The sequence below is a fragment of the Charadrius vociferus genome, unplaced genomic scaffold (genome assembly GCF_000708025.1).
Source record: "Charadrius vociferus isolate BGI_N301 unplaced genomic scaffold, ASM70802v2 scaffold198, whole genome shotgun sequence".
Lineage (NCBI taxonomy): Eukaryota > Metazoa > Chordata > Aves > Charadriiformes > Charadriidae > Charadrius > Charadrius vociferus.
Genome location: NW_009649951.1, coordinates 4,453,424 through 4,480,128, shown reverse-complemented (window position 1 = coordinate 4,480,128; position 26,705 = coordinate 4,453,424). Strand labels below are relative to the sequence as shown.

The following is a 26,705-nucleotide window of genomic DNA, read 5'->3' as shown; positions in this document are numbered from 1 at the left end:
GAGTTTTCACAGAGAAGGATTCTTTCTTCCCTGCTCTTTTCCTGAGCCCTGGGAGACTTATGACTAGTCTGATGATCCATCCCCTCCAGAGAAATTGTTTATACGTGTGGCAGTGTTTAATACTGTGTATAGTTTCATATAATCAGCTGTAGGTGACAGCTGAAAATATTTTACTGTGTGGTGAGGTGTGAGATTAATTCATAGTGTTTCAGACCTGTTTCCACACAACGGGCGAAGAAACCCAACCTAAATTCTTTTCCTTACTTTTTCACCTAGACCAAGCCACGGCTCCAGCGGGGAGGAAGCTCTGCATCTCTCCACAACAGTCTGATGAGGAACAGCATCTTCCAACTCATGATTCACACACTTGACCCACTTGCCGAAGGTATTCTTATTAAGTTTTTTGGTTTTATGTTGCAAAAGCAAACAAGTACTTCCCTTTTCCCTTCTCCCCATGAAACTATTTTTTGCATTTCTGTTGCTTTCACCAGTCTTTTCTGAATATGTCTGAGTTTTCTGAGAGAGTTTTTGCACTCTTATGGCACGGCGTGGATACTCCCACCAAGACTTGCAACTTAGGAAGTGTGTTCTTTGTGGTGTTAACTAAAACTGATCACTTGGTTGATGCAACATCATAACTACTGTTTTGCTTTGCCTTTAGCTTCAGCAGCAATTTAAAAGTTGGAAAACCTCTATAATCTTGTACTTTGGTTAAGAGTTTTTTTGGTTTTCTTTCCTGGTTTTGATTTTAGTACCTCAGAAAAGAAAAGTCAAAACGGTGGGTAATTTGTCATGTGGAATATAGAAAAGAATGAGACTGTGCTGGTTTGACTTCAGGTGGTTTAATGCTGACATTAGAAAAAATGAGATGTCCCTCTGTGTTACATGCATATTAACAGTTTGCTTGCTTTATCCAAGTGTGGTGTAATTTTTTTTTTTCTTTGAGAAGTTAGCAGGAAGACCATGATTGCTTTGGTCTGAGAGGTTGGCAGGAACACCATAATTACTTTGCAGCTGGGGGGTGATTTGAATCTCAGCTTCTGGTGGACTTCCAAATAAATTAAAGGCCAGGTGTTTATCTGGTGAACGTGTGTCTTGCTGTAGTAATAAATGTTTCAAGAAGTAGTACTTGTGAAGGAATTGTGAGGGACTAGAGAGACCTAAAATATTAATGGCAGTGAGACCTTCCAAACTTGAGTGATCAAAAAGGGTGTGTAGCACTTCCTTGCATTTAAGTTCCTTTGTGTTTCTCATTGCAACATTGCGTACAGCTTTTAAAATTGCTGTGTATCTCTTGGACAAGGCAAAGCTACTTTTTCATTTCCTCTTCAAAAGCTGAAGCTGACACTCATTTTGTCAACAAGGGCAATTTTAGTCCTTGCAGTCTCCACACCGTTATTTCTACTCTGATCATGATTCACAACGCTTCTCTTTTTGGTTAATGCTGCACTGTTCACTGCCAAAGTCTGTTGCCTCTTAGGGTGGAGTCATCAACAGACTGTGCCCAACCTATTCCCATTAAATGCTGAAAAAGGACATAGGAAATTTATTGCAGTTACATGTTTGACTTCCTTTATTTGCATCATTACAGCAGGTGAGCAAGCTTTCTGACTGCTGCACCCAGTAAGTCTCATCTTTATCCACCTGGTAGCCAAGCTTTTCACTCTGCTAGAAGAAGACAAGACTTCCAATCTCAATTTTTCTCTTTTTAATGAAAAGTTCTAATTTTTCATTCCAATCCTTTGCACTCCTCTTTTCCCTTAAAGCAGAACTCTGGGCTGTGGATGCATCTGTGTTGTCTCAAATAGTGCTAGCACAAACAAAAATAACAATCATCTGAAGCAGTAAATAGACTTCTTCAAATATGCTTTAAAAATAAGAGCGAACAGAAGCAGGTTGGGAAGATCTCATTAGTAGGGACAGAACCTTTATGACAGATTGAAGGCCACAGGAAAGGTAGAAGCATTAGCTGGAGTACCGGAATTCAATTTGGACTAAACAAAGATTCAGAAATAAGATCAGCTGTCAGGTATTTTTCCATTGCTTAAGCATATGTCACTTGTTTTGTAGACATAGCTTGTTCAGCATTCAGACCTTTCCTTGCTACTTTTTCCTCCGTAGCAAGCTTGCACCATATACTGTGATCCAGAGGCTTTGCCCTTCACAACAGCGCAAGAAAAAAGGGTTTGAAATCTGAAAATTATCTTGGGAGACACAGAAACCCAGCACTTTTGAAAATTAGGTATTATAATTAAGGTTATTAAGTAACTCAATGCTGTTCTTTATTATGTCAGTAAAACACTTGAGATCAATGTGGATTGATAGAGATGGTTGCAATGGATAAATCTTATTTACATTACTCCAGTAACATTTTCTTCAGGCTTTCTTTGCTCATAATACTTTACTGTTTGTTTGGGGAGGTTTTTCCCTCTTCAAACTCTCTATATTTGTCCTGCAATTAATATTCTTCAAAAACCAGAATATAAAGGTCTTGTGGCCTTTAAATAAATGCAAGGCAGTAACCACCCGTGTGTTTCATGAAAACTGACACACTGAGTGAAAATTTACAAAGGGTAAAAAAATCTACCTATATTTGCAGTAAATACTGTATTTTAATGCAAAACTTTCATGAAGAAGTGGCCAAGAAGACAATGAAAAATAGCCTGCATATACATGCACACATCTAAGTTGGTGTTAATATCAAAGGAACTAATGTTTCAAATTTCCACTGACATGACAGCATGAAAGTGATGATATAGGAGTGCAGTTCAATAAATATGTTTGCATGTGAAACTCTGCTTTTAGTTTTTAAGAAATACATCCAGATGTGTAGGAGAAATGTGAAAAAAATCCACCCACTTTTCTGTCACACGTTATGGTCATTAACCTTTCCTGAGGCACCGCATCATTTGTAGGTAGACTTGGCTTTCAAGATCTTTCACATTGCAGATAGTTTGGAAGGCAGACACAGGGAGTATTGGATATCTTCACTGAACACTCATATTGTTTCCTGAGATTTTGAGCTTTTAAATGTCCACATTCATTATTCTGTATTCAGATAATTCTGCAAACCTCCATAAAAGAAAAGGTATTTTAGTTTGATATAAATACTGTGGCTGGCCAAGGTCGGTAATACTAGTTAACAAATTTGGATGGTGTTGTACTTGAATCTTACATTCAATTAAAAAATGTGTGTGATAACGGATATGGGTACCTGCTGTATACAATATTAATTACCTATTTGGCTCTGTATGAATTTTACCTACCAAACTCTCACCACATTCTTGTGTTTTAATCTTCCTATGTGTAATGAACATCGAACAATCAACTGGTGCATGATGCTTAGTTTAATAGACCTTTACCATTCTAGATAAGTAATTTTTTAAGCTGATAGCATTTCATTGTTAAGAATTAAAAGAAGGGGTAGTATTTATCAGAAGCGTCTGAGAAGTGCAGTCTTTTGCTATATAAACCCATCATTTGGGGGGATGTAGAAATGTAAAGGATTACCTGGTACCTTCTCTGGCCTACATGGCTTTCTCCACTTCACACGCCCTTTCCTACTACAAAAAAACCCAGACATAATAAACGACTGATTTATGTTAGAGTTTTGTGTAACCAAACGAAATTAGCTCTGTTGCACTCCTAACAAAAGACAATGGACCTCGTGCATGACCTGTGAGATCAAAGGATTTCCTTGAAATCGTTTAATGCAAGTATGGATCAGACTTAAAGAAATAGCACAAAGAGATTCTAAGCATTTTTCTGTCTGATCGGCTTAGATCCCCTCAGTATTTCTGCCAAATGATAACTTAGATCAATAGGTCAAAAACATTGCATCATTAGACGTATTTGTTGGGTTTGCAGCAAACAACATTACAAAGTGCCATTCTCAAAGGAGAAAAGTGTGAAAGGTGTAAATCAAAGCTGACACATAAACAGGTACTCTGGCACCCCTTGCACTTGGACATACTCCTTCTGTCCTACTCCCCTTCTCATTTCCCTTCTCCTCATTTTGCTACTGTTTACTTCCTTTCCCTTTCCTCATACTGCATCTCAGTTATCTGCACCCACCTTCTTTTGGTCTCTTCCCACAGGATGGCTTCCTCAGCACTTGCTCCCCTTCTGGGCTGGCGGGTCCATCAGTCAATGCACTTCCCAAGCAGACGCCAGCAGCCCTGCTGCTGGCACAGCCAAGTGAACTGGGTTTTTAGTCCCTGGAAGAGCACTCATAAAGTCTGGGAGCTCTGTGCTCAATGCTACACAGCTTCCAGATCAAATGTTGCTGTTAGAAGTAAAATTTCTAGTTGTTGGACTGCTGCTGGAAGATCCGGCTTTTCTTTCTCTTTACGTCAATCATAAAGTTCACTGCTACACTGTCGTGAATAACGTCTTGAATAAGGAAAATGGGGGCATGAAAAGGCACACTGCTCTGTCATTTGGACTCATGTGGGCTTTGCAAGGCTGACAGAAAAGAAGTCCCGTCTAAGTCCTCTAGATAGCATAAGCAGTATAGAACCTATAAGCAGGCTGTGTGACAGTTAAAGGTCAGCTTGACCTACACGGTATTGTTCTTACATTAACATGCAATGTATTTATAGAAAACCAGCTCATCATATTTACTCCTGAATAATTCATTTGTGAGGTCAGAACCAACTTCTACTTTAATTGAGAGCCTCTTAAAATGCGCTTGATTGTAAGTAGGAAAATATGAAATGAGAGAGAAATGACCTTCAAAAGTTTTTACTTTCCACAAAATGTAGATAAACAGAGCAATCCTGAGGTAAGATTACACACTTGGGAACCTGTCCTTCCTTTTCCCTTTCCACACAAATGTGGTTTTGCTGTGGTTTGTGCCTGTCTTGCGAAAGTCAGCTTGTAAACTGTCTGGAATCAGTGGGCTTGCAAAGTGTTCAGCCCACCTCTGACAGATGAGTAACATCCAAGATCAGCAGGAGCTGCTGGACGTTTGTCACTTTGCATTCAGGCAGGTGTGCAGCCGTGCTGTGGATTTACAGTCTAAGACAAGGGAAGCTTCTCCTCTTCAAAATCTTGGTCTCGGCATAATGCTTCTAAGAAGATAAGAGTTCAGCCACTCTAACAGGCAAATATGTAGGATATTCGTTAATGGGTCGTGAACTTTACATTACAGTTGAAACCTCATCGTTCATTATAAATAAAAATATCTGTATGACATTAGTTTTTTGTTTGCTTTTATCTTGTTACAGAAATAATGACCTTGATAGAGATCATTTCCTGAGGATTAAGATTAATGACTGCCTGTGCATCAGGCTATCATCAACTCCCAGACAGTCATTAATCCCCAGGAAATCCTGTGCCGTATTTGCTTCTGCTTAAGTGCTGGTCTGGCAATCCTTTATTCACTGAGTAGTGAGCTGTACTGTTCATAACATGAACATGAATAAAGATGGCATCATCAGACTTGCTGTGTTGGTCAGGCCCCAATCCAAAATCCAAGCAACTCAAACATAAATTGTGGCAATCATTGATCATTTGTGCCTTTTTTCCTTCTGAGTCCTGTACCTCATATAACTTTGTCCTAATTTTGAAACAGACATCCCTGGGTTATGAAAGTGTAGGATTTACAAAGATCTCTTTACATTTTTTTAATAGAAGAGTGCAGTTGTTTTGCAGTTGTGAGCAGGGAAAGGAAAAGCATGGAAAGTATTTTGTATGGAAGTGTCTGCCATGACTAGTAAGCCTACCTTCTCCCTACAAGCTGTAGGTCACTTTAAAGGGTCATTCCTTCAGGATTGTGGAGGGAGATTTTCCTCTCTGGAGGCTCCGATGCGTACTCTGCTGAAAAGAGAAGATACTAGTGGTGAAGTGAGGATTCAGAGTACCAGTGCAACCTGAGGCTACCTTGCTTTTCTTGCACAGCTTCAGCAGGGCACAGGAGAAATGAGACCTTTTCCTTATCATGCCACCCCTTTTCTGTCTGCTGATAAGGTGCCACAGGCCAACAGAACATCTACCACAAGGGAGTATTTAGCCAGATGCTGACTCCTTCCCTCCGTGTGACAAGGATGTAACTCATATGCAAATGGCATCCTCTGCATGAAAATGAGTGTGATATAAATCTCTGTCGTGGCTCAGTCCCAGGTCAGAAGTAGGTACCTTTGGCAGTTCTCTCCTATTCCCGTCTCTAGTCCTACTTCCAAAGTGAAAAACTACAGAATGTACTTCTGCAGAAAAGTTGTTGTTTATCTTAAGTGCTTTACTTTTTTTAAGCATAAATATGGTGCATGTTATTGGTGAGAGAAGTAACCTTCTGCTACATAAAGCTGAGCTGACAATTCTGTCACTTCCTTCACTCAATGCAGAAAAATACGGTACTGTCACTGTCTGCTCTGACAAAGGAAAAACAGAAACCTGCATTCATGCTTCTGAGGAAAATAAAGAATGATGTGATCCTCAAAGTTTTTGACATAGTAGTGAATTATTTATAATTACTCACTAGATCCTGTTGTGTTCCTAGATACTGATCTCAAGAATTTCCCAGCTTTTCCATTCACCTCAAACTATTTTGCTTAATTTGCTGCTGTTACTTGTGTTCTTTTCTGAGATGTCATGAAAAATGTCAGCTTACTCCAAAGACAGCTGAAAAAGTTCAGGTAACCTTCAGCTGCCTGGTCACTTAGCAGGCTCCCAGCTTTGGTCTCATTTTGCAAAACCCTTGCACTCTTGTTCTTCCCTTGGCCTCAGTAAGCTGCAGCATCATGTCTGTGCTCACTCCCATTGGGAACCTTTTTTTGGCCAAAGCTGTTTATTTGTTATGTCCTTGGAGAAGAAAGAGCAGGCAGCTCAGCTTACACCAACTCATGAGTAGCGCTGAGCTCCTGCATTGCTGAAGTAACCTGAGCGCTTCCGCTTTCCTCAGTTCCAGCTTGTGGATGCAGCAGGGCTTCAGTGCAAAATGCCAGAGATGAAAGAAGTAATTCTTCAGTGGCTTATAAGCACAACCATTTTATCTAACATGAGGAAATATGCAAATCTAGACAAAAATAATAAAAATAATTATGTATGTTATTAACCATCTCTGCTCTAGATACTTCATCATTCTTGAGCATACTTTAGGCATACTCATGGCTTGCAAAGGAGCTCAGCATCCTTCTTGCATACTTTTTCTTACCCAGCTTGTAACACTTCTTGCTTCCTCTTCTGGCCCACCAGGGAAAAACAGCCCTCTGAGCAGGATGTTCAGAGCATTTTGGCTTTCTCCTCTGCTGAAGGCTGAAATGTTTGCAAGAGACTTCTGCCAGAGAAGATGGGGGCTCCCTGCCAGGCTCACATACAAATTAATAGCTGTTAGTTATAACAGTTAGTCTTCCCTTTATCTCCATCCCACGGTATCTCAGTCTGATATGAAGATAGGAAACCAATAAAAAGGCAATTAGGCTTACCTTCAAAATGGAGTGTCATGTCTTACAAAGGCAGATACTCATGCCCTCTTTATGCAGCTAGCTTTCACAAATATTTTTTTTCATGTCGGTTGGAAGTGACATCTTGAATTACAGAATCCAGCTAGTCCAACCGCCTGCTTAAGCAGGATCAGCTAGAGCAGGTTGCACAGGACAGTGTTCAGTCATGTTTTGAATATCTCCACAAATGGAGACTCCACAATCTTTCTGGGAAACCCATTCAAGTGGTTGACCATCGTCACAGTAAAAGGTGTTTTCTTGTGTCCAGATGGAATTTCTGGGTTTTAATTTGTGCCTGTTGACTCTCCCCCCCGTCTATGGGCACTTCTGAGAAGAGTCTCGTTCCCTCCTCTTCTTTACCTCCCATCAGGTATTTATACATGTGGATAAGATCTCCCTGAGCCTTCTCTCCTCTAGGCTGAACAGTCCCAGCTCTCTCAGCCTCTCCTCATATAGGAGATGCCCCAGTCCCTACGTGAAATGGTATTTTAGATAGACATGTTAATATCTGTCAGGAAGTTGAGAGAGGGGGGAAATTAAGTAGCTTTTTCCCCCTGTATTACTTAAGATTTCAAAGCCAAAAATGAACAGCTGTTGAATTTAGAACCTTCCATGTAGTACACACTCAAGATATAAATGTCGCTGTAACAGCTGTGGAACCTGAGCAGTCGACAAAGATGTGTGCTTTTGGCGTAGGGAAAATTATATCTTAGGCTAATGAAGAGAATTTTATTATTAAGTTTTGGTGCAGCTGATTTAGTTAAATGTCAACCATAAATGTATATCTACAACCAAAGAAGTAGACTTGCTTGAATTATTTTGCTGAGTGGGTTTATTTAGTATACAGGCAGGAACCACTTAATTCTTGTCATATTTTGGGGATGTTGATCTTGCTTTTTCTAAAGCCAGTGGCTGCACTTCCATAACTGCAGGGTGAGCGGGCTTGCTGCTTTTATCCTATCCACAGAATGTGTCTACAATTAGCGACATGTATCAAAAATTGGGTATGTTTTTGTTATACATAACTGGGGGTGCAAAGGAACCCTTACAAATTTCTCTCAGAATGGGCAGTTCAATGGCAAAATGTAGCTCTTTGTTATGATGCTCTCAAATTCTACAGCAATAAAAGTCAGGTGTGCTTAACTCCAGATGGTCCCAAACTGCAGAGAGAAGGCAGCACTCATTGCTAGTTTCTGTGACGGAATTTCTAGCTACTTAAAAATTGAAGAACAGATCTCCCTTTGAAATCAGTATTGCTCTTTATGGGTAGCAAATGTTAAATAATGGAAGTTTTCTGATGCCTTTTTTAAATTTATTTTTGAAAATCTGAAATTTAATCCTTGTGTTTGTATTATGGTAAATGTTAGTTTTCACAAAAATTTATTTCTGCATGTCATGTTTTATTCTTTTAACTAGAATGTACTGAAGCAGCTCACTGCAGGCAAAATTCTGGTCTCTCATCTCCATGATATTTTCCAGTGATGCCCTGTTCTTCAGACAGCAAATTCTTCTTGGAATTCCCTAAAGAGTGTGCAAGGAAGAAATGAATATTTAAATTCAAGTGTGATCCCAGAGCAGAGTACAGCTGTCCTGACTATGCGTTTCCATGCTTAATGGTGTTAGCTTCATTTTAAGTTTCTTCTTAACTCTGACTTTCCTTGTTAAAAATATTAACAACAAAGAACATGAATAATTTATAAACCTGTACACATCAGGGAATAATAGTAGCTATAAGGGACTTTCTACTGAAGCTGAAAGTGGAAGATTTCCTTCAGTACAGTTTGCACATGACAGATGACTTCATCCTGCATAGGTTGGTTGGATTTTATGACTGGATAGTGACAGGAACATATGCTGCCCTTGCATTATTCTCCTTGGACATGCTGAAAACCAGAACATTTGGAATTTATTGCAGTCGGAGTTGTATGTATCTGGTATCCCACAGACACTCGGTGAAATTTTGACCCCACCGGAATCAGTGGTAAAGCTCCCAATATTGTCAATAGGATGAGGTTTTCACCTCTACATCTTGGAATTCGCATTTCTGTGAATATCTGAATATTCTTCAAAGATAAATACCCCCTTCAAAGTCAGCAGGAGTTATGTTTGATCCAGGGTCAATTCTATTATATATCGGTTGTCTTTAGGTGTTACTACATTCTAGAGAATGTATGGCACCTGCCTTCAAGAGTTTGGTGGCAGGTGGCACAATGGTAACTTATGAGTGAAAGAAGATGGAAAAGGAAACAAAGCCTCCAGGAGCAAGCAACTTCATGCTTTTCTTAAATTAAAAAAAAAAAAAACCTAAAAATATTGAAAGTAACGTCTGACACATAATAGTAATTTAAATTACTTTATTCTCTGTTGTGTATGTGTGTTAATAACACACCATTGGACACCTCCTTAAGAACATTTGCTTTTTAACCCATATCAATTAAAACCCTGTGGATCCTCTGACAAATTTCCTTTTGTCACTACAAGAAGATTTGCTAGACAGTATGGACTGTAAGAATAGTGGGGCAGTTTCAGTCTTCATTTTAAACTCTCCAGTAGGAGGAAATAGGCAGATCTTGGTTTTGGGTGTTGTGACTATCCCGAGCTGCCCAGAACTCTACTGATATGATTGTCTAAATTTTTAATTATATCTCTAGTCACACTCCAGTTTGTTAAAATTGCAATAAACTGCTAATAACAACTGTAATAAGGTCATTATCAGGACAAAAACACCTACAATAAAAAAACAGAATAAGGACATGTGAAGAGAGAGAACAGGAACAGAAGTCTTACAAGACGAAAGGTGACCATGTGCCTTTAGAGCTCAGATGCACGAAGTATTACATAATTTCATTACTCCCAATGTATTGCATTTGGTAGTAGCATAATCCAAAAAGATGTAATTCTAAAATGCATGCAACTATTGTTATTTACTGAATTACTCAGATCCAAAAGAGGTCCTTTTGTATTTTCCGTGGCACCAGCTCAGTGGCAAAGCCTCCATTTTGCAAAAAATGGTGGCTTAAAGGTCCACAAATGAAAATCTAGGCTACAACGTTTAATTATAACTTGCATTATACCTGGGTTATCTGGACATAGTAGGAGAAAAAGTCTTTTGCTTTTTAGAACAACATTTGTTTTCTCTCCTCTGCATTCTGCAGTGATAATACATACAAACTCCCACAGCAGGTCCAGTCTATCCCTGATGGGATATAACTCCTCAGCCTTCTTTTAAAAAATGAAAATAAAAAAAAAGGAGATCCTGTTAAGCATGATGACAAGAGTAAGTGCAAATCAGAGGTCATATCAGAAAGATGTAAAGAAGAATGGATTACCAAATTAATGTCTTTCGCTGTCAGGAACTTGCTGACTTTCAGAATTATGTGTGCAACCTCTCACACAAAAATACTCTTCTGTCTCCAATACTCAGTTAGGCTTCTTGTTTACAGTCTTTTTCAGAATTATTTGCTTCCTTTTAAGTTGCAGTTCTTGGCTGCGTGCTCATTCTCAATTTCATTGTCTGTTTTGAGCCCTTACTCTGTCATTTCACTTTTCTCTATGTCCTACATACTCAACCTTTTGGTAGGTTGAATTTATGGGTATGGAAACTCAGCAAAATATATGCTCTCCATCTGGTTGTTCCAGAATTTCTTTTAAGCCAAGCTCCCACTGATGCTGATAAAGGATTATGCCTTGACACCTTCATGACTGTGGAAGTCAAACACAAGAAAGGTCAAGTAAATGCAATGGTGGAATCACACTGAAAATTCAGGGATTGCCTTCAGTGATTTCTCTGTAGCATTTTTGTTTTGAATAAAAGATATGTTAACTTTGAAGCTGTTTAATTACCTTGGACAAGTGTGACATGAATTTTCATAGAAATATATTTTTTATGCAAAGTGAAAATCTTATGCTTGTCAAAGAAACCCACAATGCATTGCTTTGTTTTGAGAGTCTGATTTCACATTCTTCGTGAAGGCATACACACCTTTAGCAAGCAAGCTGCTATCTGTAAAATATCTGTATGTCTTAGGAGTATTTTGAGAAACTCTGAGCCAGTCTCATTTCAGACATAACTAAAGATAACTGCGGTCTGTATCTGAGATCTTTGTAGCAGAAGAGCAAAGAGAAATACTGACTACGCTTGCCTTCTGTGGCAGCCTGGGGCAGTTAAAAGGCAGAAATGAGTGTTTCACCACAGACTGCGCTTACGATACTTAGTGAGTGAACGTTGAAAATAAACTGAGTAATTAGATATTTTATTTCATAGAATGGTTTGGAAGGGACCTTTAAAGGTCAGCTAGTCCAACCCTCCCTGCAATGAGCCAGGACATCTTCCACTAGATCAGGCTGCTCAGAGCCCTGTCCAACATTTCCAGGGATGGGGCGTCTACCACCTCTCTGGGCACCCTCATCATAAAAAATTTCTTCCTGATATCCAGTCTAAATCTACCCTCTTTTAGTTTAAAACCACTACGCCTTGTCCTATTGCATCAGGTCCTACTAAAAAGTTTGTCCCCATCTTTCTTATAGTCCCTCTCGAAGTATTGAAAGGCTGCAATAAGGTCTTCCCGGAGTCTTCTCTTCTCCAGACTGAACAACCCTAACTCTCTCAGCCTTTCTACAGAGGAGATGTGTTTCATCCCTCTAACTGTTTTTGCAGCTCTCCTCTGGACCTGCTCCAACAGGTCCATGTCTTTCCTGTGCTGAGGACTCCAGAGCTGGACGCAGTAGCCCAGGTGGGGTCTCACAAGAGCAGAGTAGAGTAGAGGGGCAGAATTACCTCCCTTGACCTGCTGGCCATGTTTTGTTTGATGCGTCCCAAGATATGGTTGACCTTCTGGGCTGCAACCACATATTGACAACTCATGTACAGCTTTTTCATCCACCAGTACCCCCAGGCCCTCTCAGCAGGGCTGCTCTAGATCCCTTTATCCCCCAGCCTGTATTCATACCAGGGTTTGCCTTGAACCAGGTGCAGGACCTTGCATTTGACCTTATTGAACCTCATGAGGTTCACATGGGCCCACTTCTTGAGCTTGTTCAGGCCCCTCTGGATGGTATCCCATCCTTCAGGTGTGTCAGCTGCACCACACAGCTTGGTGTCACCTGCAAACTTGCTGAGGGTGCACTTAATCCCACTGCCTCTGTTGTTGATGAAGATGTTAAACAGTAGTGGACCCAGTACAGACCCCTGAGGGACACGACTTACCACCAATCTCCATCTGGACATTGAGCCATTGACTACTACCTTCTGGATGCAACCATCCAGCTGATTACTGCTGCACAGTCCATCCATCAAATCCATATGTCTCCAATTTAGAGAGAAGGATGTTGTGGGGGACTATGTCAAAGGCCTTACAGAAGTCCAGATAGACTACATCTGTGGTTCTTCCCATGTCCACTGATGTAGTCACTCCACTATAGAAGGCCACTAGGTTTGTCAGGCAGGACTTGCCCTTGGTGAAGCCACGCTGGCTGTCTCAAATGTAATTGAAATTACAAATAATGTAGCACTGTTGACTAAAAACATTATTCTTTCTGTTTGCTTTGGTATGGCGTGGCGCCTACATACAGAGTAGAGAACAGTAGGTAATAAGGCAAATGTTGTTGTAATGCTTCAGGAATGTCAGACAGGATTACCAAGAACCCTCTGTTCTCTTCTGGTGTAAAAATATGCAGAAGGGAACAAATTAATTCAGTGACTCTGTCACTGTCGAGGATCAGCTGTTAAGCCTCATCTCTGCATCCTCTCTGCTTCATGTGACCAGCAGGGATGCGGGTACTGGCTGTCAGCCAGTCTGTCTGCTATGACCTCCCTGTGGGAACCACATAGCATGTTCATGAAACTGGAATTATCAAATTTTAATAGTGTTGGATTTGGGGATATTTTTTCAAATACCCTTTATCACAGTATTTCAGATTTCCAATTCCTTTAAAAATCAGTTTATTTTAAAAGCTGAGAACTTTTTCCAATACTGTATTGTTTTCAAAAAGTACTTCAATTCAGTTTGAGTTTACTTAAACTCATATTGAACAGAATCTTACTGCAACAGGAAAATTCAAAAATAACTACCAAAGAGCAGATTTAGTTCAAATTTTACAGCAGAAGCCAGTGCATTATATTTGAGGCAGACTGTATAGAGGCAGACCTTTCATGTTGCTGAGCACCACTGACCCAGGTAATCTTGAAATCCACAAAATAATTCATGTGAATACATGCAGCTGACGTTTTCTGGCATCATCATTGTGCATTGCAGTCAGTGGGCTGATGATTGTCTAAAATGTTCTGCTCTGGGTATAGGACTATAAAAGCTTTGACTAACGTAATCTGACCAGCGAGATTAGAGTTTTCCTGGAAATAATTTTTTTAACTGCAAGAATTAACCTGGTTTAATCCTTGGCATGTTGAACTGCTGAAGTGCCCAGAGCATTATTATCATCAGCATGATGCACTCTCATGCATCTCCTTGTTTCTTCTCTTTGGTCTCAGTAAGGTCAGAGTCTCCTTTTTTTCTCTCCTATTTATCTCTCACTGCAGATGGGAAGCAAATAGATCTAAACCAGATTGCTAGTTTCACAAGCACCCTGCCTTTCTGCTGCTGCTTTTATTTCTTCTGGAGGTTTAGCATAATTCACCATTGTTGTTGGCCTCCTTTAAAACATCTTCTGCATCATCCATTAAGTCAGAAGTCTCATGCTATCGTTCTGTTAATTCTTGAGTTTGTTGCTATGGTACAACCTTCTTCTTCTCAACTTTGTCCTTCTGCTCCCCCATCCTTACTCTTTTTTCTCCATGAGTTTATACAGACCCTCTCTGGCAGTCTTGTCTCCTGCGTGTACTTCCATTTCTCTGATTACTCTTGGAGTCCTTTTGGCATCTGTTTTCTACTCCTGTCCTCATCCTCCAGTAGATGCCTCACCCCAGGCTCCAGCAAATTTGACCCCAGATACGTCAAGGCAGAGATCAGTGAGAATAAGTTTAAGCAAAGGTCCTGGCTGTAGAGTCGGCAGATAATGAGCCCTAGTTAAACACCACATGATGTCCCAGATGCTGTATTGCGGGGAAGTCTATACTGAAGTTATTGGGAGCTCTTCCCAGGAAAGAAATGAAAATCTTTAGGACTATAATCAAGACGGTAGGACAATAGCTTCTTTTATGTAAAAGCAGCTACAGAGATTATCTTGCAACACTAAGAACAATTTTACAAAACAGTATATGCATTGTATATCATTATAAAATGATATATTAGGTTTTGTCTTTAAATGATGTCTTCCTTTCCTTTAAGAGAGACTTAGAGTAATGTCATATTCTATTGGGCATACTTATGTGCAAGTAAGACACTGCATTGCACAAGCAAGAGTATGTCAATATTTGTAACTGGTTTTGATGAAAAAATTATTACAATCCAATCAGAAATATTTTTAAAATTTAACAGTGATAATATCCCACTTTTTTTAGTTACATGGCATAAAGCTTTCTCCGTTTCTGCAAATGATGTAAAAAATGTTCATTTGGCAGATTTAGGTATCTGCAAATAGATTGAAAAAAAAAAAAAGAAAGAACTTCAAAAGTATCAGATTTGCATATCATCACAGTATTTTACAATTAAAAACTAATAGCCTGAAGTTAATTGCAATTCACCTTTGTAGAAAAATATTGAAAGATTATGACGTGCATCAGCTAAAAACAAAAATTGGACATCATTTGTGCATTTAAATGCTTAAGCTGTTTCATAAACATGAAGAGAGTGCTACCAAACTGTTAAGTATCTTTTTTTTAATGACTACACTCTATCAAAGGTCAGATGTTCAGAAGCTCAGCTGTAAAACTTTACATAAAACTGATGAGTGAAATCATCCACAAATTCCTCAGACAAATAATTTACAAATTCCACTTTGTGCTTAATTTTTCTCTGTCCTACAGTAATTATTGTATTTACAGATATAAATTGTACTGATATTTAAATTAAATTGTATGTCTGTCTGTTACTGCTCCCAGAATGTAGTGGATGTTTAATTTGTTTTGCATGAACTCCTTGTTTTAATACTGTCATTTGTATTGTAGTTGGATGCAAGTGATTCAAGCTCCAGCAGCAATCTTTCACTTGCCAAAGTTAGGCCAAGTAGTGATCTTAATAATAGCACTGGACAATCTCCTCATCACAAAGTTCAGAGAAGCATATCTTCTAGCCAGAAACAGCGGCGGTACAGTGATCACGGTGAGCAATTCTCATTTTCAGTGTTGCAGAATATAGTGACTTCCAGTTCTGTTTGGTTTCTGAATTTGTCTCCATCCACCAAAGGTAAGGAGGATGACCATTCACAGCATGGTGGTTAAATAATTTACTGAATAACTATTTTTTTAAAAATTAGTTCTGTTATAAAGCCTTCAAAAACAGCTTCTAGAGGAAGGCTGAATACACCAACTTAATTCTCTTATTCTGCCTTGTGTCACCCCTTGCATTCCTGACCGTGCTGGGAAAGTCTTGTTACAGAAATTGAAGAGAATGTTGCAACCCCCTTTTTCATGAAAAGCACAGCACTCCTCCCCCATGCTCTTGTATGTCTGTTCAGCTTTTGTTTTCTTTTGACACTAGTAGGTCAGCTTGTGTCTAAAACTTGTAGAAATGTCAATTTGCCAGTATTTCTTGTTTCCTGTTTCCTGAGGGTAGTGTCACTTGATTGTCCTGCAGGAATTAAATTTCTAAAGATCAGTGACTCAGGCAAACTTGAAACTCTTCTGCTTAATGAGTGTGCAGGATAGTAGCTTAGAGTTTTCTAAGTATCTTAAACATCTTCCTGCCCAGACTTATAAAAGGAGTCTCTGTTTAGGTCAAGTACATTCAGAGGTTGCTTTCCTTGGAGAGTCTCCTGGGATGATGGTTATTGTGTTTTGTGACACTTTTTATTGTATTTTTATATATATATATATGTATTATATTTTTAATATATTTTTATGTATGCAAAACTGTAAGGAAAAATTACTTTAAGAACTGAAGCGTAAAGCAACATCTGGAGAAAAAAGGTAATTTCATGCAAGATTGTATCACACACAAAAATAATAGTAGCCCTAAAGATCTGGAGGCCCCTGTATTCCATTATTTTCTCTGCCCTGCTAGAATATAGTAATGCAATATACGCAGATCTGTTTACCTATTTAATTAATTTAGGTTTCTTACCACCTGATGAAGTGAGTAAATACTTTTTTTCCGATTTCACAAGGCACAAGAGAGTGGTTAAGTTAAGTAACCCATCCAAAGCAAGTCAACAGCACTGGTATCAAAACAGTATTTGTGGGACAGCATTAAGAACAGTTCCTTAGATTAAATGTTTTGAGATTTTTTGTTGAAGTTGGATGCGTAAGTATTTGAATGTCTGACCTGGGGAATGTTAAAAGAGCAGAGCTTAGTTTCCAAAGCTCCTGCTGATGAGGTACTGTCAAGGTTTATTATGTTTTCCCAAATGTAGAGGCAACAAACTAGCAATCGTCTTGAAAAGGCTGAATTTTATATTTCAATGCTTCTCCTACATCTCACTTCAGCAAGTCACTTATCTAAAGCCAGTGATTTGTGACATTTCCGGAGGGGAAGGCACTGCCATTTCTGTAATCCGTGTTTCGCTGTCCTGCAAAATTTTTTGCGTAATCACTGTTCGAGTTTATGAAGCACATGCAAAAACGTGTACATTTCTTGAATGTCTGCTGGTTCCTTATCTTTGTGTCTTTTACTGTGATGTTGTAGAGCTTGGATCATATGGAAACCTAAAATATTATGACACAATGACTGAAGAAGGTAAGAAATATTTTAGCGTTGTTTGTATCAGCTTTTTTTGAAGCCCTTTATGTGTTTACGTTTTCCTTCATTTTTCTTAGTCCTATTTTCAGTTTCTCCATTTTTTAATAACTCCTTTTTGCATGTCTTCATTGACGGTGCGATCAGTTATGGCTCTTTTTTCAGATTTTTGTTTTCAGCATTTCAGTTTGGCTATTTCAGATAAGGAAATACAATGGAATGCTTTTATTAAAGAACATACATGCAAAACCACACTTGCAAATTATATGGCACAGTATAACATAGATTGTAGATGCTTATTTTATGCCATGTTTTACAATGCATTCAAGAAGATGAATTAAGTCATGGATGTTCAAATCACTCAGTTTGGAAACAATTATTAAGTGACTTCAGTTTACTGTATTATTCAAAAGTAATGAATAAACTTTAAAAACTAGGCATGACTATTCCTGGAGTGTTAAGTGTATGCTTCATTGCAGTGCAAAAATTATGCAATTTAAAATCCTCATTCTAGCAATACAAGAAGGAAGTAATTAGGGCCTGAATCAGGGCTCAATGAAATCTTGGGAAATTTTTCTGCTGATTTAGAAGTGTTGCAGGAAATCAGTTAACTGTGTGCTAAATTTCCAGCGCATGCTTTCAGTTACTAGTGCAGTCAGCATTTCTATAATTTGGATGTTTCCCTGAACTGAGACCTGATTGTCGGTAGGATCAAGGCCTCTTGTCCAGCTCTCTGATTATAATGCCAGGCAGATGGTTTCATGAATGTTCAGTTCAGTAATTAGTGGTGTGTTTGAGAATGGGGACAAGCTTGAGGCCTGTAGAAAAGTTATCAGCCTATTCCTACTTACTTTTAATGTTGGGAATATAAGACAAATAGCTTAATTCTCTGTTTTTAAAAACACAGTTATTTTCTAGTTTAAATTAATCTTTAAGTTAAAAAGGTTTTAAGAAAACCTTCATTATCTGACTTACTCATTATCATTTCTACCAGGGGGTGGGATGGAGCGGGGAGGGGGGGGGGAAGTGATAACTGCTGACTATTTCCCATTTTCTGTATCTGCTGTTGATACTCAAATATAACCGTACTATTCTGGGGCTGGCTGTGGGAGATGGTTCCTTCCACCTTTGTGCCTGATGTTGGAAGATGCTGGTTTCTTCTGTAGGAGCCCATAGGGCAGTCCATTTCAAAAGCAGTCACTGCATTAGTAGCCTTCTGATATTCATAAATACTCCGTTGACAGTTAAATGGAGCTGTTTGTGGAAAAATACACATTCAAGTCTGATACATACAACATGTGTATATATTAATACTGTGGCTATGCTGAAGTTATGCTGTTAATATTCAATGTCATCTCAGAAAGCACTCCTCATGAAGGAATAATCCAGGGCCATACTGTAACAGTAGCAAAAATCGTCCAGTAGCAACAATAAGAAAGGAAGCCCTTTGTCTTTAGGAGAATTAACACTTCTTCATAGTGTTAATTCTCTTCAAGAGTTTATGATACAGTTTACCTTCTCAAATACGACTATCACCATCGTTTTTGCATGTCTTCCACAAAGCAAGTGATGAATGGTGTATCCCAGATGCTGTATTTAGATCAAAGTGTGCTATATTTTGATCTTTCTGTTTGGATTTTCACTCTGCATCACACTTACTTGCATTATCTGTTTTCCTCTTTCCTCTTTGTCTTCCATTTTTGACTAAGCCTTTTATATGTTTTGTACAGAAAGGTAGCCACAGGAACATGTAAACCTAGTTACAGTTTCACTGATTTTTTTCTAATACGATACATAGAATCATAGAATGGTTTAGGTTGGAAGAGACCTTAAAGATCACCTAGTTCCAACCCCCCTGCCATGGGTAGGGACACCTTCCGCTAGACCAGGTTGCTCAAAGCCCCATCCAGCCTGGCCTTGAACACTTCCAGGGATGGAACATCCACAACTTCTCTGGGCAACCTGTGCCAATGCCTCACCACCCTCAGAGTGAAAAATTTCTTCCTGATATCCGATCTAATTCTGCCCTCTTTGAGTTTAAAGCCATTACCCCTCGTCCCATCACTACATGCCCTAGTAAAAAGTCCCTCTCCAGCTTCCTTGTAGGCCCCCTTTAGGGACTGGAAAGCTGCTATAAGGTCTCCCTGGAGCCTTCTCTTCTCCAGGCTGAACAACCCCAACTCTCTCAGTCTGTCCTCATAGGAGAGGTGCTCCAGCCTTTTGATCATCTTTGTGGCCCTCCTCTGGACCCAGTCCAACAGGTCCATGTCCTTCTTATGTTGTACATCCTTATCTCCGGGTCCTCAAACCCTGAGTGAAGATAGGTAGCAAATCTTTCAGTCCTCTAGCGGAGAAGCACGGGCACATGTATTCTTGCTGCTACATCAGAACAATCAGAGACAAAAAGTAATGGTTGGGTTGCAATACACAATCAGATATAGCTTAATGGCCAGACAGCCAGTGTGGTCCATGTCTTGGAAACTGATCTCATTTTGTTTGCTCCTGTTTGGTCTGAAAGTGACTTTAAATTAATTGCAGATTAATCAGGCCCACCTGGGAGAGAAAATATACCCTACCAGATGGAAAGAGAACTTCACAGTAACCTTGTGCTGTCAAGTAACCTCCACCAACAGCCTACAACATGAAAAAATGCATATATTTTCATTTGATGCTTCTGTGGGATTTTAAAGTTAAAGGAGAAGGCACATGAGGTGGATTTGTGGAATTGATCAGTTATGACCCACTCGTGTTCCACAACTGGCCACGAGCAGGACTTGGTACAGTTCAGGTACAGTTCAGACATCTCAACAGCCACAGATTTGCCATCTTCAGACTCATGAAAGCTTGGCTATAGCCGCATAGATGTAGTAATTTCCATTTGATCAGAGACTGAAAACTCAATGAATAGTAGAGTCTTGAATTTTTTAAACAGGTGAATTTCTGAATATAAACTATTTTCCTATCAAATCAAAGGCTTTTCTGACCCAGAGAATCTGTAGTCTGCAATTTAGGTTGTAGTGAAAGGATTGGCTTTTTGATATATCCTTGATCAGGAGGAGAATCTCTGCCAACTGATGCCAGCTGGAGTTACTCATGCAGATCAAGGCATATCTATATTATACAATACTGATTTGTTTGCATATATTCAAATAAAATCAGTTCAGTTTTAAGCTGCCTTCTTCGCTAGTCACCCGGGCTTGATCTCCTGTTCCTTCCACCCCATCCTTTGTAAACTAAAATGAGCTGCAAAATTTGTGTTCACCGAATCTGGATTAATTAAGAATTTTCTGTAACAATCTATCCTATTTTGGGTCTGTGGAATCAAGCATTTTCATTCACCTAAACTCTTATGGTACCAGATGTTCTGAGAATTACTCTTAGATAGTCAAACCCATAGTACATAGGGCTGTTAAAGAGGAAACAAGCTCCTACCTTCTAGAAATAGGAATAGTAACATAAAATTCCTATGGATTGTTTTATTAACCCCACCTAAATATGAGAAAAAAATGCATGAGAGAAGATCCGTGCATAACGTGAAAGCTTTGGGGCTTTCTGTAAGTTTGAATGGCTTAGAAATATCCTGAGCTGGTCCTTTTTCCTGGTGGCTCTGTGATTCCCCTTCACTGAACAAGTTTTGGTTTGGTTGGAAGGAGGAAAGTGGCAGGGAAGGAGAGGGAGGAGGCATAGCTTTCCTGTCATTTTACATCTTAGTGTCTTCATGCAGGCTAGTACTACTGCTTTCCTCAGTTTCATGCTTTTCATGGTCAATATTCTGTCATTTAATCATTTCCTCACACTGTTACTTACACCAAGTGAATTAAGTGGAAGGTAATGATGTAAAACAATGTAAGCTGAACTGTGCATGTGCTGAGAAATAAAAATAAACCAAAATGTAGTTTCCATTTCAAATATTGAGGTTAATTTCCATGACAGTGACTTACAACTGTGGAACAGTCTCCTAAATGAAGCGGTGTAACTTACAATGTTAAAAGGCAGTGTTAGAAGTTCTTCCTAAAGAGAGGAGGAGGCTTTTGGAAGTGTGAAAAAAATTGAAGACAACTTCAATTAAGCTAATCTAAAACTGTGAATCTCTGTGGAGACATTTTCTATTCAGTTCAACGATGGCTCAAGTTCCTCTATTATAAAAGCCTAGAGAATTTCAAAGAGTCTCAAACAAAAGACTAGAGTATCCTTGTAGAATTCTGCATCACTTTAATTAAACTTTTAAAATTGAACCTTAAATTAAAAGGTCTACACCATCCTTAGTAGGTTGAGACATGGATGTTTCCACAGATATTTCTCAGAAAATGTCTCAGTTACATCATTTGCATTGCTTGCAAAAAAGTGCATTTGTGTATTTGAAGCACCACAAGCCAGATTCTCAAACACATGAAGCTGAGTTGGAGTCTGAAGCCTAAAGCAATCCTTTAGCAAACTGACATACATGTTGTATGAAAATTATGCAGGCACCTTTTAGTATCCACACATGCTTCTGGATAAGCACTTTTCAAATGCCCCTAGTGTTTCAAAAGAAGTTAAGAACAGACTTGAGTCTTAGCATTTCAGCTTAAAATATTTGGAAATATGATTTGCATTTTTTCCTTTGTTTTTTCTTTCTCTTGTCTGATATCCCAAGCAATTCCCTTTCTCTCTCTCTTTGTTTCTTTAACTCTTTGTTTCTTCTTCGCCTTCTAACTAAAATCTCTGCTACTGACTCTTTGCACTGAAATAATGAGACGGCTTGCTACTTACAGTTGTGTTCTACCCTCAGATACTCTTCTGTAGGCAATTTTACTCTATGTACCATGTACCAAAAGAGATAATATTTGCAATATGTTGTGAATGGCTAATTATTTTTTTGGAGCATGATTTGTTTGTGAAAAGATAGGGGCTGCTGAAAGGATAGTCCTGCTTATTAAATCTTTGTGGTATTTTTAATACTTTCCAAGTGATTTGCTGTTGACAAATTAATTCCACTTCCCAGCAAATGATAGCTGCTAGTCACTGTGGACTGTGCATATGCTTCTTCACATACAAAACTGTTGGTACAGGGGTTTGAAGCTTCCGTTTGTGAGAAGGGAAGAGAGGATTTCTTTCTTGACTAATGATTTATTCTTCTGTGTCTTTTATTTTAGCTTGGAAACAGTGACTGTTAGCCAACTAGCTGAATTCATTCATGACTTCTCACTGTTGCTTGCCACCGTTAATCAATTATGTGGTTCTGTTGAAGTATCTTTTGGTCTTAAGCCTGCACTGCTTTTGCCGCAGGGACACCAATAGTTTTCAATGGATTTTTTTAAACGGAGATGAAGAATTAAAACAGTCATGGTAATAGTGTTCTTAATTAGAAGTGTAATGTACTATAGCCACCAGTTTCCTTTTTAAAAAGATTAAAAAATGCTTAAAGAGCAACAGCAATGAGGATAACAATAAAGAAGGGCAGATACATCATCTTTCTACACGACATAGACTGTCATAAGCTGTCCAAAGAGAAAGATCAACCAATGTAGAGGAAGGATTAAATTAATTTCACTTAATATTTGCCATCTTTGACATTGCCTAGTTTGAATGTGTCATTTGGACTCAGTGATCAATAAAGAGTGACAGGACCTGGGACTTCTCTTAGAACGGGTTGAGTTGCCCTGGAGACAAGTCTAAATGATGAACTGCATGGTTAACCTCACAGGAGACAAAAACCACCGGACAGGTTGTGAAGAAAATTTACCTTTGAGAAGCTGGTATGGAAAGAATGTATTACGGAGATTTCTTCTTCCCCTTCTGAAGTATCCGTAGAAGTCACAGGCACATAGCTGAGTGCAAAGTGACAAAGTTGACCATAGTCACCATGATGCAATTTATGGGTTCGTCTGAAATTCCGTGTTACTGTACTATTAGTTGAGGCCTGAAATGGATTGTGTTTGTTTAGAATATCTTTATTCATCTGTATTTATCTTCAGTTTAGGCTGAAATCCTACACCAGCACTTACATAGGTGGAAGTTTGCTGACTGCTTCTGAAGAAAAATAATAGTTTTCGTTTTCAATTTCTTGTTCAATTTTTTGCTGAGTTCTTAGGGTAGAAAAAAAAATACGTTTGTATTTCCACTAAAAAGAAAAAAGGTATATATGAAAACATCAGGTAGTGTTTAATAACGTTTGCTATTTGAGGAGAGATGGAAATGGATTATCGGCACTGATTTATGGAGCCTAAGCTATGGCAAAGAAACTTTGCTTCTCTAAATGGCTGCATTTTAACAATGACAATGCTTTCTTTTAGGAAAGTTCAAGGAAAGGGCCTCAATTCTGCATAAGATCGCCAAAAAGAAGTGCCAGGTGGAAGACAGTGAAAGGCAGAATGGAGCTGCTAATCATGGTGAGTGCAGCAGTACAGATTTAACACCTGCACCTGAGGGCCTTTTTCACTGTTTTATTTTGCTTGAAAATCCTTAGTGGTCAATTTCTCCTTCTACTTCATTTGTGCTGTCGTAGTAAAAAATATTCTGATTGCCTGTACAAAGGAGTATGAAACTTATGGATGGGACAGGAGTTAAGTGCAAGAAGAGGAAGTCAGTTAAGGCATCTAGAAAGCCTCCTGGCAGGGTTGAAAAGAAAAAAGCAATGCTGATTTTGGGTATGTGTTGAAGTGACAAAAAGAGAGGGACAAAAACTTACTAGAAGTCTATATGTGAAAATTTAATTAATTTGTTGAGCTGCTTTATATGGTATCGCCCTTGCATAAAAAAGAACAACCTTCATATTTAAGATTTGACTTGTCTATCTACTACTTGCTGAGCATGATTTAGGCCCATCTATGCTAATTGTGCAAAATTAGCTTACTATGGTTTTCCATTAAGGGTAAAAATTTGTATTTCAGTTCAAAAGTTCCTATACTAAAAGAAAATGTGTACTAATGTCCTGTTTTCTCTACTTTACCTCAGCATGTTCTGCATTAGAAAACTAGATGCAAACGTGTCTGATAAAAGCTGAATCATTTTGTTAGCTGACGCTTTTTCTGACCTTGTGCTATGTTTAGATACTACTTGCTTCCAGAATCAAGCAGTTGGGTGGGACACTGTTAATAAACCGTAATGCTGGCTGTGGGGTTAAGAGACAACACACATGCACTGAAATAATTACAGATAGTCTGGCACTCCACTGTGCCTGTGATCTCAGATTTTTAATTTAGAAGAATCTCAGGATAGCAGTAATGTAACCAGACAGCTGTATTTACTTCTGTGCACAAGAGCATACCATAAGGCATGTTGAACTTGAGTTAGACATTTCATGTTGCTATTCCCCATAACTTTATATTGTCCAAGGGATTTTTTGGCCATTGGCATTTTTGTCTAGGACATACTTAAAGAGATAATTACTGTTTAGAGAATTGCAAGATAGTCAAAGTAAGAATAAATTTGAATAAATTTGACATCAGAAATCAAAGGCCCAATTTTATCCCTTAAATTCCTGTAAAAGTTTAGCACAAGGACTACAGGATTCTGTTTTAAAGATCGTCTTCTCTTATTGGATGTTATTAGACCATCCGTTTACTCTTTCGGACGTTTTTGCAAGAGAAAGAGGTTGATTACAGCTTGGAAGTAACTTTACTAATTGCAAGGGTTAGTGTGTTCTAGAAGTAATATCTTGCTGAATATATCCCCTCACCTGTAAATGCAACATGTTGCTTTCTTTAATGTCTGGGGAGAATACTGTATGTCACTTTTTACCTGAACTGTTAGGCTTAGTGAGTTTAGCATAAACAAAGAGCACTGAATATTGCAAAGAATGTAAATTTTTCTAGGACGCGAGTACCAGTAGAATAGTTTCTTCAAATGCAAGGTCACCACTCATAACAATTTTATTCAAAATGCATAGTGGTCAAATGGAAGACAGCATTTTTGTCTCTCTGTTTTAAAGGTAGATGTTGGTCCACCTTCAGTATTTGGTGATTCAGACTGAATATATGGCAGCAGTTTCACTGATAGATTTGATACTTAATATACTATTCTGTTGTTTTCCCACGCTTATTTATGGATGATGCCACAGAAAAAAGTGCAAAAGTTGAAGTTGCAGTAACACCACCGAGTGATTCAGGACCAGTGCAGAATGGAATCGCCCATAACGTTGAAGAGGTTAATGTCTTTTTTTATTCTTTTTTTATTTATTTTTATATTGGTAAATATATTGCATGCTTGATTGTGCTTTTCACTGAAAGTGTACATCTTAATAGCAAGAAGCTGTTGATATAAACTGTCTACAATGTATTTAATGTTCATTTACAATGGAACCTAATGCATGGTTTGCCATATATAAAAGCTCTTCTGTGCCCCTGCCCTTCTTTATAAGGTAAGAAGGTAGTCTGGAATGTATTCTTTTAGGACATGTATTTTTACTTATCTGATAAGATGTTCACAGCCCTATGTAGAGCTAATGGAAATTGCTTGTCTGATTATCATCACATTGCACAAAACTTGTTCTCTTAAGAGGATAGCCTGTCATATTGTGCTTCATGGGACAGTTAAAAGTAGTTATAAAAGAGGAACTGTACAAAAACTTTTTTTCCATCCTGCCCTCTGTTAACTTGAGACAAATAACAAATTAAGCTGAATAGTATAGTAGTGTTTCTGTGACTGCTGTTGCATATGGTTAAAATCTGAAAAGAATTAATTAAATACTCCAATGTATTTATTTTAACATATGCCTTTTTTAGCTAGTAAGTAATTGCGTAACTATGTCTAGCTTGCACAATGGCTACTGAAATAGCTATACAGTTGATCTAGCTTCTTTCTTAAATGAGTTGTAATTCTCAAGAATAGCTGACTGCAAAATTTGGCCCTGCCAAGCCCTTTTTAAATGTCTTTTGATATTTTTTTTTCAAATGTTATTAATACACCTGCATCCCAAGTAGGCAAACAAGTGGAAAAATGCTGGTGAATTGATTTTGCTAAACTTGGGGACTGGTCTTTTAGACTGACACAGCAAAACCTGCATAGAGAGATAAAGTCTTGTTAAAAATAATCCTTGACACAGAAGCTTTTGTAAAGATTTTGTTTGTACAGTTTACTTCTTAGCCTTCTCCTTAGGCTATAGTGACACAGGAAAGGTACTGCAAGAGATGGCTGAGCGGTGGTCTGTACCATAACACGAGCTTCTCCGCATTAAAAGTGGGATAAGCTGTGTTGCATTTACATACAGCAAAATCATGCAAAATAAGGCAAAGGTCATGTTTTGTTTTGAATTGTTCCAGTATTAGGTTTTGATATTTTAGTTGCTTTCACTTATTTATCATTTCACAAAATTATTAGTCCAAGTCAGAGATCATCGTGCCTTCTTCATGACCTGAGCAATATCACTGTAGGTGAAATTCTTTCCTTGAAAGGTTCTGCAAGCCACAGGAAAAATTACAAGTGGTGTACGAGTAACAGAGTCTGTTTATGTCTGTTGGCTGCTTCCTAAACACAATTATCCCTCACAAGGAGC

The 26,705-nt window shown here is 38.5% G+C and overlaps 1 protein-coding gene across 1 annotated transcript in view; it reads left to right on the top strand.

The window, feature by feature from the left end:
• The window catches only part of SLC24A2 (solute carrier family 24 (sodium/potassium/calcium exchanger), member 2), a 104,291-nt gene that overhangs the window by 57,713 nt on the left and 19,873 nt on the right, over positions 1-26,705 (top strand). Inside the window, exons 3-6 of the mRNA XM_009891506.1 lie at positions 277-385; positions 17,180-17,230; positions 23,506-23,601; positions 25,272-25,357. Of these exons, the coding sequence (XP_009889808.1) occupies positions 277-385; positions 17,180-17,230; positions 23,506-23,601; positions 25,272-25,357 (342 nt within the window). The remainder of the gene's footprint in view (positions 1-276; positions 386-17,179; positions 17,231-23,505; positions 23,602-25,271; positions 25,358-26,705) is intronic.